Here is a 12,159-nt window from a genome sequence, read left to right as displayed (position 1 = left end):
GTTGCCGTTCATCCGAGGTGGTGTAAGTCAGCTGTAGCTGGTCTGTGACTCCTCTCATGAAGGTGTAGTCACTGGGATTCATTCAGTCACAATCATTGCATCAGAGGTGGAGATGACATTTGGCCGTTATAATGGGTCAGGATGTAAAAAAACACAGAATACTGCGTCTCCAATAATGCAGTTTCACACATTACACCATCATAATCCACTTCCACCCCACCTACACAACTAGGACCTGCATTCCGAGACATAACAATGACGTCATCAGAGCAGGTAAAATCAGCGTGCCTTTGGTGAAGAATAAGTGGAAATAAATAACACACAAAGACGTGCTGCATATCATGAGGTAAATATTAAATATCATAATCATTTCAAATGAATCTGTGGCTCAACCTCAGTGAGGAGGAAGAGCTTCTCGAAGCTGCTGAGGTCAGAGATGATGAATGTGTCCCGCTTGGGTTCGGGTGGTGTGAAGCAATGAGACTCATGAGTTCTCTTCACGGACAGAGACTCGAGCGGGTCTTTCCCAGAATGTTCGGTTCTCTGCTGTCGCCCTCTGCTGGTTCCAAGGAGACTCTGCACAGGGATCTCCTTTCATGCAGGTTACCTGAAGGTACCGTGAGTCACTTCCTACAAAGCCTGGCTGCTGTGTACAGAGACTAGACCTGGATTTGGGTCCGACCCGCTCTGACGGCACAGAGTGCATGATGGGAAACACCTGGGCACCTTTGATCTCTGCTTACCGATGTACACCACGAAAGGTGCACTGACGTCCTCCTGAAGTCTCAATTCTGAAAAACTCACTTTTACCTTCAGGGCTGAAAACTTTCCTTTCCGTGCGTCATTTGTAATTTGACAGAGAGCCGAATGGTTTGAGTTCTTACAAGTTTCCCCCCGACCTTTCAAAGACACAGACCCCAGATCAGTTTGAAGATGATTCACAACTCTGCGTTTCTCAGGTTTTTTCCGTAGTGAGCTGTGAAGATGAACATGACATGTTTGGCCCTGGTGTTATAAAGAGTCCGTAGGACGTTCTCTCCGAACATCGACCCTAACAACAGTGGAATCATCATGTGCTGGTGAAGGGGTCCTCTCCTATCGTACATCATAAAAACTGCTCCATATTTGAAGAATAGATATTGTTAAAACTCGGCGGCCTGTAAACTCCTCACTGATGACGCTTCGTGGTGTTTTTGCTCCACACAACATCTGTCTCCTCTGTCCTCTGTATGTAGAGAGAGTAAGACGATTGTCAGCCAGCAGCAGCTTAGCTTAGCTTAGCATAAAGATGCTTACATCATACAAATATGCTTCAGCTTCCACTGGGGACACAGTCGTTGTTTCAAATCCACAGCCTTTTTTTTGGGGGTCAAAATTAGGAATCTTGTACGAAGCTGCAAAAACTGTTTGAGGATTCAGTGTTTGGAGCTGTCAAACAAATGAGGACTATGATGGGCTGTGTGATGCTTCATCGTCGCCGCGGGGACGAGAGAAGAGATGCCGGTGCATCTCTATCGTCGCCATGGGGACGAGAGAAGAGATGCCGGTGCTTCTCTGCTCCTGCAGCTAGACGCTTTGATCGAAGTCATTTGGCGGCGGCTTAGTTTGCGGAAGGAAGCCACCGACCGGCTGAAAGGGAAAAGCAACTTAAATGCAGCTAAATCCTTGACAAACAGATGTGAGCCAGATGTTGAGACCCCCCCCCCCCGCCCCCCAAGATGGATTTACTAGCCCACCAGCCACACAGGCTGTGTGATCTGCATGCCGACCACAGACCTTTGTCCTTTGTCCTTCTGAGGCTTCCTGCGGCATCGTTTCCTGTTGAAACCTTTTATTTTAGACCAGTTCAGACCAATGACAGCAGACTGAGGGAGTCGGTGAAGCTTTATTGGGAATCAGTTCCGCATAACAAGTAAGAAAGAAAGCAACGTTTAGGTCTCCATTGTGTCCAGGACCCTTAAATCTGTGCAAGTACTTTACAAAAATAAAGGAATGATTGGTCATGGTCAGAGAGCACTGTGCTTCCACAGATGGACGAGCTAAAGACAATCAGGGCAATCATTATAGAAAAAGGATCAAATCTGGATAGAAAGACATCCACAAAGTTAAAGTCACAATTATTACCATCCACAAAAGTCATTAATTATATGAGCATTATTTATTGCTTCAGATATTTACATTTGAAGAGCTGCCTGCACCTAAAATACACACAGCTGTGTGTGTGTGTGGGGGGGAAATAGAGGAATAAAAAGAAACATGATCACATTCAGTAATGCCGTAACCATGACCCTGAAGAAGAGGGGGCGGGGGGGGGGCCTCTGATCGCTGACTGATTGGGGGGCTTTTGTCTTTTCTTTTTCCTTCCTTTCTTGTTTGCGTCTTTCCAATCGTTTATAAAACACTTTTGAATTGCGTTTAAAAAGGTGCTCATGAAATTAACATTAGTTTATTGATTAATTGTGTGTTCAAAAATGAAAAGAATTCTCTCACTGTTTCACTGTGACCTCAAAAACAAGCCTTTGTCAATAAGATTTGAACCGAAACGTCTGATCCAAAGACGGAGTGAAGACATTTCGGACGGACTTTGACGTAAACTCTGACTCTGACAAATTGGTGTAAGATCACAACTGTGAGGAAGTAACACAACGAGGAAGATCTGAAAATCTGTTCTTCAGCTTAAAGTCATCCAACTTCAACCAAGACGCGTTTCATATCCCATTTCAATAGTTGTGTTTGAACTACTTTGAAGTTTAGTGAACAAAACTAGTTTGTTCCATTTAGTAAAATAAAAATCCTTGTTTCACTTCGGGATTCAAACAACAGTCTTCTGGGTCCCCCCCCCGCCCCAGACCCGATGACCTCATCAAAAACAATGTCGATCCAAAGGCAATAAACCCTGTGTGACTTTCAGTCTCTTCACTGCTACTCAAAACGATGACAAACAAGTGACGCTGCTCTAAGGACCCAAACGCGTTCCCTCAAAGCTCGACTGAAAGAAAAGAAGCTGTCCCGTCTGGTCCAACGACGCACCGGAGTGACACTGAGAGGCACATGACGTAGAAGCGCAGGGCGTATGTACACGCGTACAAAGAGGAGGCTCAGCGCGGCTCTCCGTCCGTCCTCGTTTAGAAATGACGCTCATGAAAAAGTGGCCTTTCAAAAGTTTGAGGAAAATAGCAAAAAAGCAGCAGCAAAACCAGACCACGATTCAGTGACTACGCTCACCAGCACCACGCGATGCTCCCCTCCTTCTGAATATTCCACTTATAGTCCCGCTGAGAGACGTCCTCCTCCTCCTCCTCCTCCTCCTCCTCTTCATCATCATCACCAGTGAATCCCGCGGTCTTCAACCGCTTTGCTTCTCGGTGTCAGGATCTGTTTTTACCAAAGAGTTCCATGGAAAAGCTCGTCGTTGAGATAATTGTATCCAAAAACCTGTTGTCCTTCATAATGTTTGTATTAATGTTTATGAGGGTTTCTCCTTTATTTTCGACTGGTCAAACTTTACAAACTGCTGTAAAAAAACCTCCTAAAACCAGCGGAACATCCACAAATCACACACGTCTTCATCTGAAAATGAGCCACCTGAAATGGAACTAATTCTGAATACAGATTATCTCTTCAACATTAAAATGAGAATGTTGTCTTGTGTTATTCAGAATATTAACGGTCCATTAATGTGAACGTAGTCAGTGAAAGGTAAACGTGGCGTCTGGCAAAAGGAACTGCGGGAGTTTTCAGTGCATTCGACGAGTTCTCACACTCTGAAGGCATCGCATTTAGCATGGCTATTCAAGTCCCCCCCCCCCGCCGCCTGCCCGCCCCCTACCTCTTCTGTACAAAGTGAGCGCTGCGACACATCAGGAAATGTAGTTTTGCATAGCATTCGGCCTGGCTGCAGACTCGAGGAGGAAATATATATATATATATATAACGCCAAATGCTCAAACTCAAAGAAATGCCACAATATGGCAGAAACTAACCAGCGACTGAAGTTCTAAGAGGAGATTAAACAGTCTCTAGAGGAAAAAAAATGTAACTCAAGGCAACATGAAGTTGACGGACATGCAATGACCTACGAAAACACTCCTGTTCACCTCTTTGCACCTGGCATTAGATCGTGTTCCGGTCGTATCTGGATGTGATCCCACCTGAGCTCCTGTTGGCATTGGTTCGCGTGGGATATGCTTGGATTCAGAGAGCAGGCACCTCGGCCTTCGTCCCGACTCCATCGGTGAAGGTCCTTCCTGTTGAGGAGCTTACCAACTCGCCAACTTGCTCGTGGTGCAGGTCGGGTGGACGAGATCGGACCGTCCGTCGGGTGACCTTCGGGGAGGTCACGCCCTCTGTCCGGTGGCCATGCGATCAGCCAAAACCACATTTTAATGCCAAGTGTAAAGGGGATTCTAGGGTACAAGGACTAAGTGCCATTGGGTTGGGTTCGCGTTCCAGTGGTGAAACCCTGAAGTGGTTTTTCAGGAGGACGGAAGATCTTAAACTGCCCCTTTGATCACTGGTTCCCTGTTGAGATACGTGGCCCAGTAGACCAGGTTGAAGGTCCCAAAAAGCACCGGGAACACGATTCTGGACATCTTGTCGATCTTGCTGACACTGTTGTAAGTCTTTTTGGGGTCCGGAGCCTTGGCTTCGGAAGGTTTGAGCTGAACGGCCGTGCTGTTGGAGATGGTGGAGATGGAGGCGTCCTTGGTGAGGTTGGTGGTGTAATTCACGCCGGACAAGCAGGTGTTGTTCGGCTTTTTGGACAGAGCCGAATGGTCCTTCTTCTGTGGGCAGAAAGAAAAGCGCCGACCGCGCGGTTAACAACGTCCACACAAACAACTGACTGACTGAAGCCGATTCTTCTCCTCATTCGGAATCACGCGACGCTCCTTTCGGATGAAAAGAGTCGAGAAGAAAAGAAAGGCCTCAACACTCAAGTGTTTCTAAAGCTGCTGTGACGTTAACTAGGAATTTTTGCACAGTTCCCCCTAAATATCTAGTGACTGTCACAATGTATTTTTTAGAAGTTGAACAAAATAAGCCAATTTGTTTTTAGACTGTTTGGAAACAGGAATTCTAAAATAATCCACATAAATGACCGTACACTTTGGTCAGATTATTTAATTGTATTAAACACTCGCAAGTTAATAATAAATTAATAATAAAAACACAATTCCATGTGAAAAATATCATCCCTCACAGAAACAGACATATTTAAGAACATTTAATATGACAACGTTGAGGACTCCAGGGTCCCCACAACGTCAGTCCGACAGGCCTGGGTCTTCACACACACACACACACACACACACACACACACCTTGGGCTGTTGGGCCTCCATCGCCTTCTTTCCATCCCAGGCCCAGCTCCTCTTGGTGAAGTAGTTGACCGTGGCGAACTCGATGAGCGCGGAGAAGACGAAGGCGTAGCACACGGCGATGAACCAGTCCATGGCGGTGGCGTAGGCCACTTTGGGCAGCGAGTTGCGAGCGCTGATGCTGAGGGTGGTCATGGTGAGCACGGTGGTCACACCTGGTGGCGCAGAGAACTGGGTCAGCTTTGGCGAACCAGGCACGCCATCCGGGTTTTTTTTTTCACTCTCACAGATTAAGTAAATCGAGGTCAGAGACAAATCCTGCAGCAGCAAAACCCGGTTACACGTATATAGTATATATATATAAATATTTTAAAAAGTAATCTCATACAGGCTCACACACTGTATATAAGAAGTAGACAAAGTCTTTGTGACAGAATCAGACGTTTTGCTGTTGCCATTTTGGAATATGGCCACCTGAACTAAAATTAGATGGACTTGTAATAATAAACTTAAACTTAAAATAAACCATCGCGTCAAGTGCTTCCCATAACGCAACGTGGCGTCCATGGCTGACTCACCGAAGACGGTCCGCGCCGGCACCGACTCCCTGTTGAGCCAAAACGAAACCTGCGACAGGATGACGGTCATGAAGCACGGCATGTAGGTCTGGATGACGAAGTAGCCGATCTTCCTCTTCAGGTAGAAGTGAGCCATCATCACGGTGTATTGACCTGAAGGCGGACGCAGGGAGGGGAGACCCAACGGATGACTTCGGGTACGGCAGCAGATTCCCATTGGGAATCCCGACAGTAACATGTGAACTGATGTCACACATCGTGTCACAAGATAACACAAGAAATTGTACAAACAGTAGTACAATTAGTACAAGTAGTTATTTTTTATAGTGGTGTGTCTCCAGAATTGGGCACAAAAACTACTACTAATTGTATTAAAAAGAAAACTTATGACGGAAAATCTGATGTTTCATCAAAGTTGAGAAAATACGTCTGTATCTTCATCTGCGAGAGGTTTTAATTAAACTTTAACTCATTGAGAAAGAGTAAATCTTCACTTCCTGGTTGATCAGCTGACTTCTGATGCCCTGAAGAAAATCCACACGACTTTCTCCTGGCAAACGGATTTTCCCGTCCCACTAATCCCTCGACACAATCTGCATCCTGTGCGTCGCTCCGGTCACCCCCTCCCCCCACCCCCCACCCCCCCCACCCTCTCTCTCTCTCTCTCTCTCTCTGAGTGTGGGAGGGACGGACAGCCGGTCCCATTCAGGACACTCTTGACGGGGGGGGGACACGCATACTGAGCTCCGGCGTCCGAAACACAGACCTCGGGTCAGCGCAGATTACCAACAGGTGATCGGGTCAGATGAGTGGGGCCGGGGGGGGTTGAGAGGGACCCTGGCAGGAGCAAGGGGGGGGGAAGAGAAAGCGATGCGGCGTCGAGCATCATGTCCTTAGCGAAGGGGGACACCTGCGCTGCCTTCACTCCGAGGACGAACGCTCTGTTGGGAGGGGGTGGGGGGGGGGGGGGGGGGCAGGAGGGCGCGACCCCGCTCTGTCCTGACCTCCTGATGATGGGACCCTGGAACTGGACGGAAATCTCCGAGGCGTGAGGGAGGAAAAAGATGCGTCTGTGGTGGGTTTTACTGGTCGTCTTTGGGAGCGTCGGCGGCGAGCTGCCGTTCGCGGTGGAGAACAACGCGGCGATGCTGGTGGACTGGTGAGTACGGGGGGGGGGGGGGGGGTTGTGGGATGCAAACGACATGGCGAGGGCTGTCTGCTACTAAAGAATTCCTGTGTCTATATTTTCACGCTCTTGGGCTTAGGGTCAAAGGTCACCCTGGCCCAGAGCGGGGCTTTGCTGAGCTGTTCTCGGCTCGTTAAAGAGGGCTTGTACCTCAGATTAGCATGGCTAATTAAGGCCATGCTGGCTCCATTTGCCTGAGCAGTGCATGCTGGGTGTCGGAGGGGTGGGTGGGGGGGTGTAGGTCGGGGGGGGGGGGGCATCACGTTTGGCTGCCCAGTGTGATCCGGTGACCCAATGAAGCACGGCGACACGTGAACGCATCAAGCTGCACGCGTCTGTTATCATTTACATAGCAGAGTTAAGCAGGCGCCCGTTAACCCCCCCCACCCACCCACCCACCCCCCACCAACGTGTCCCCGCCGCTACCAGTGACATCACTGGGTAAAAGCACAACCGATGGGCCTGCGTATGGATTAACCCGACACACCCGGATAAGTGATTCCTCTCGTCTCTGTGGGAGACAGCTGGCCGTGTGAGGAAGGCAGGAAAGTGTGGGGGGGATGGGGGGGGGGGCATGAATGAATCTCTTTAATAGTTTAGTGGCGGCTGTGTGCACCTCGGCTGGTGTAGATGTCCTCGGTCCCTTCCGTCTGACCGATCAGGTGGTACTGATTGAGCCGGGACCCTTCCTCTGCCACCACCACGGACTTGGCCTGTTCCCCAGACCACATGTAGACCACCTCGGAGACCGGATATGCATCTGGGACAGCAGCGCCGACACAAGGGTTCATTCAATTATCATCTGCTTCTTGTTCAAAAGGCCAAAATGATTTGAGTAGATGTTGGTGAATTGAATATATCACAGTTAATTAACAAAATAAGACATATGCATACATAGTAGCCACAGTCATTTAATACTATTGGTTTTTTTTAAACAAAATGATTTCCTGATTTAACACAAAAACACAAATAAGCGGCATCTGCAGACACACACACACACACACACACACACACACAGCGGTGCATGTTTTGTTCATTACGTTCATGTTCTCTCTGAGCTTTTGTTGTTTCTTCTTGTACAGCAGAGATGATTTTGCTAAACAACATGTTGCATGAATACGATTATCTAAGAGTTGTGTTTTTCATTCATGTTTCTATTCTTTGGGGGGGTTTTGGGAAGCATTTGGCCGGCATTGATCAGCGCTTATTTCCTGTGGTTATTGCGGACGGACCTGGATTTATAGACAAATAACAGTGTTGTGACAGCACAATAAATAAAAATTTTTTTGAAGAATTGCAATAAAATGTTGTGCTTATACAGGGGTGTATGAAAGGATTCAGATACACTTTGTTGTTCTATGACGCTGTAGAACCCTTCATGTATAATTGCTGGCAGACGGAAGCTCGGACGGCACAGAAAGTAGAGCCAGGGTGAAGAATATTGATCAATGCAAAAGAAGATGGAGGTTTTTTATTGATGTTGAAACTAATTCACGCAAACTCGATTTTTTAAATAATGAAATGTTCTTTCTTGTAAGTTCCTCACGAGACTGGTGTTCATCACCAGGAACTTTACAAAGCCAGCGCTGGCTGCTCTGGAGGCTTCTGGTTCCTCCTCTTGGGTGACGTGCTGCAGCTGACACCTCACACACACACGCTCTAAATCTGCAGCATTAATCCAACAACTGTGGTGTTAGAACACAGAGATTTAGATTGACCCCGGTCCTCCAGGCGGCGGATTATCGCCTCAAAGACGCATCGCGTCGTCTCCACTGGGTCTTTGTAGGAACGCGTTACGTCATCGGTGGAGTCGCTTCTCCTCGTTATTATCCGTTTATTTTTGGATTGATTTTCTCCACAGTCGTAATTTGTTTGAAAAGCTCGACCTTCAATAATATGACAAGATCCAACATACTTAATATAAGGAGTATATTTAGTTCTGTACATTCAGTAGTCACACAGTTTAATCGTTTCAAGACAAAAGGTCGAAACAACAAATACTGTTTGAGTTCAATAACATTGAAGAGTTTGTGTTTTGTGGAAAAGGGTCTCTGAGCTCAGCATGAATCTCTAAACTTTATTATAAAGTCCAACATTAACCAGTTTTTTAAGCCTTTTCCCTCCAATGAGAGGTGGTGGTTTGCGAATGCGGATTCAATTTGAAAAGAATCTGCAGATATCAAAAGTCTAACATCCCACGGAGGGGATTTCAACCTACGGACCCAGAGAGGGGGCTGCTGAGTAACACGAACCCTCAGAACGAGTGATTTAAAGAGGACACAGAGGAGTTCATCCGGTAGAGGGAGTCCAGAGAGGTGATTAACCGACAGGTCTAGCTCTCAAAGCCCTGAGCTCATGGTGAGTGCCTCCCATTAAGGTCAAAGGATTAGCGAGGGTTAATGGAGACAACAGGATACTGATGAACTCCATGCATGATGTTTGACGATGACCACCATTTGACCTGAAGTTGTATTTGTTCGGCGTGCGGGACGTGCTTCCCGTTAGCTCGCCTGCTCGCCAATTCCACCGACCAGTCAGCAAGCTTCTTTTTTTTTTTTAACCAATGAAATGACACGTCTGTTTCCTACGACAACGGATTTGACTGGTGTCTAAACGTGGCGTCCGTGAACGTCTGTCCCGACTCAACAGCAGCCGCCCTGCATCTCCAGGACGCAGATTCGGGCCCAACCTGTATTTAGATCTTGTGTAATTAAATCCAGCAGGTCTTTGGATCTGTCAATCGACATCAGAGAGCACGCGGGCCGACGTGGGCCGGGTTACTTCCTCGGATTAGACCCGTCCTGGTCTTGGCGTCCTGAGGGACTGAATGGCACGCAGTGAGATTGCTCTCCTCACCTGAGCGGCGGGGGAAGACCTCAAAGTCTAATCCTAAGCCGACACAACAGGAGATCCTCAAATGTGAGGCCTGTAAGCGGCTTAGGAGTCACGGGGGAAGCCCGGGCACGTGTCACACGGCTGGTTAAGCTTTGCTATGGGCGAGGTGTGAGACTTTTAAAGGTTACCTTGGTGGTAAATGTAGCCTTTGTGTGTGTGTGTGTGTGTGTGGATCATATATTTCCCATTAAGTGTAGCCGAGGCAGGAGAGCAGCTGTGACATGATGATTAATGGTTTAATCAGGAGTCGCGTGTCGGCGTCTACATGGTTATTTCCTGCACCGCGGCCACAACAATAAGGCTTTGCACCTGAGGGACACGGGCTGTCGAAAACACACAGGTGCATCCGTCCCAGTGCCCTCCCCCCCGGTCCCACTCCCCCCCCCCTCGGATAACTGAGGCGTGAAGCATTGTACCTGTGATCTCATGTGTGTAAAGTCTTTTGTGAAATGTTGAAGTCTACAAAGAAACTCAATAGAAACATGAGCATAAAGGCCCTCCGTATTAGGAGGAAGATCTTAGCTTTCAAGCATGTGTTGGTTTGGAGGTCGTTTTTGTTGTGAAGTTTAAAATATAGACCTATTCACTGGATGCAGCCTCGGTGTCCCACAGACGTGGAGCACGTTTAATATCTGCTCTCTCGTCTCTCAAAGCCGCACCTCGCCGCATTTGTGTCTACTCACAGCTTCCAAATTTGAGGGGACAAGCGTGAGCGTCCATTGGGAAGTCCTCCAGCTGCATGGGACACTCTGCTGAGATAGTCAGTCTGCAAGAGAGGAGCCATTCGCCCAAAGTCACGACACATCATTACATCACGTCGTCATCTCATCATCATCATGATCATCATCATCACCGTGATCATCAGTTTCTCGTACTAGCTGATTATAAATCATTTATTTATTTTGGGTCTGTGCTTCAGTTCAGCCAACGAGAACCATGTTCCGTCCACTTCAGTGGCCTCGGCAATGAGCCACTGAGCCACCAGAGGGAAACCGTGAAGGTTCCTGAGAAGGGAGATGACCCGCCAGGTGGAGCCGTGGCTCGTTTTGGTGGAGCGAGGCCGCCACCTGTCTGTGGAGCTGAGCAGGAAACCATCGTCAGAGGCTAATGGAGGTTTTAAAATGTTTCTCTAACAACACAAACGCATTAAAGGGGCATCTTGACGACCTTTTCTAATGGCGCGTGGTCTTTGACCATGTGAGGCAGATCAATAGTCGTTGTTGACGTGTCCATTTCCTCCAACATCCTGTGTTAATATTTTATTGGGAGGATTTATTGTCCTGATAAGATGGAGACATGAAGGCGGATTTTTCTATTAGCAATACATATTATCTCTTCTACATTATGTTGCCCATTGTGGATTTATTATCTGAACCATATTCTGATCAATTAGTGCTTATAAAAAAGATGCTTTATGAATGCTTAAATGCGGGGAAAAACTGTCAGATCCTGACATCCTGAGTGTAGTGGAGCCTTAAAATGTTCATTCTAAACTCTCTAAAACAGAACAATTCTCAGTTTAAGTGATTACACATTAAGGAACAAGAGAGAGAGATCAAGCCTTCTTCTCCTTCACATCTTAAGATGCCAGCAGGGAGTTTGTTAAGTTCCTGAAGTGCCCTTAGCTTTTTTATGAAACTAAAGACCTATGTGGAATAACACAGCTGTAAAAGCACAATAGCAGAAGTTAAGCTACCTGTTGATTTTAATTTGAATCGGCTTCTTCGGCACAACAGCCTTTGTGCTACTGCCTTTCGTCACTTGGTTAGCCTTTATGCTACTGTGTTAGCCTTTGTGTCACTTGGTTAGCCTTTATGCTACTGGGTTAGCCTTTGTGCTACTGGGTTAGCCTTTGTGCTACTGTGTTAGCCCTTGTGTCACTTGGTTAGCCTTTATGCTACTGGGTTAGCCTTTGTGTCACTTGGTTAGCCTTTATGCTACTGGGTTAGCCTTTGTGCTACTGGGTTAGCCTTTGTGCTACTGTGTTAGCCCTTGTGTCACTTGGTTAGCCTTTATGCTACTGGGTTAGCCTTTGTGCTACTGTGTTAACCTTGGTGCCACTTGGTTAGCGTGTAACATTTATAGCCTTTGTGCTAAAATTACTGGGTTAGCCTTTGTGCTAAAGTCACTAGGTTAGCCTTTGTACTAAAGTCACTGGGTTAGACTTTGGTTTACTGGGTTAG

The 12,159-nt window shown here is 47.2% G+C and overlaps 2 protein-coding genes across 5 annotated transcripts in view; one reads left to right on the top strand and one right to left on the bottom strand.

Annotated features, from left to right (window-relative positions):
- Positions 1–3,830: 3,830 nt before the first annotated feature.
- Positions 3,831–12,159, bottom strand: part of gabra5 (gamma-aminobutyric acid type A receptor subunit alpha5) — an 11,738-nt gene continuing 3,409 nt past the window's right edge. For all 3 annotated transcript variants that reach the window (XM_037469324.2, XM_037469323.2, XM_037469325.2), the window contains 5 exons: positions 10,660–10,742; positions 7,698–7,841; positions 5,896–6,048; positions 5,321–5,532; positions 3,831–4,784 (listed from right to left, as the gene is read on the bottom strand). In XM_037469324.2, the coding sequence (XP_037325221.1) occupies positions 4,494–4,784; positions 5,321–5,532; positions 5,896–6,048; positions 7,698–7,841; positions 10,660–10,742 (883 nt within the window). In that variant the 3' untranslated portion in view covers positions 3,831–4,493. The remainder of the gene's footprint in view (positions 4,785–5,320; positions 5,533–5,895; positions 6,049–7,697; positions 7,842–10,659; positions 10,743–12,159) is intronic.
- gabrb3 (gamma-aminobutyric acid type A receptor subunit beta3) overlaps positions 6,890–12,159 on the top strand; it is a 27,870-nt gene continuing 22,600 nt past the window's right edge. For both annotated transcript variants that reach the window (XM_037469322.2, XM_037469321.2), the window contains exon 1: positions 6,890–7,054. In XM_037469322.2, coding sequence (XP_037325219.2) covers positions 6,960–7,054 — 95 coding nt within the window. In that variant the 5' untranslated portion in view covers positions 6,890–6,959. The remainder of the gene's footprint in view (positions 7,055–12,159) is intronic.

Source organism: Pungitius pungitius, chromosome 7 (genome assembly GCF_949316345.1).
Source record: "Pungitius pungitius chromosome 7, fPunPun2.1, whole genome shotgun sequence".
Lineage (NCBI taxonomy): Eukaryota > Metazoa > Chordata > Actinopteri > Perciformes > Gasterosteidae > Pungitius > Pungitius pungitius.
The sequence above is the reverse complement of the archived record's forward strand: the minus strand, read 5'-3'. Positions and strand labels throughout refer to the sequence as shown.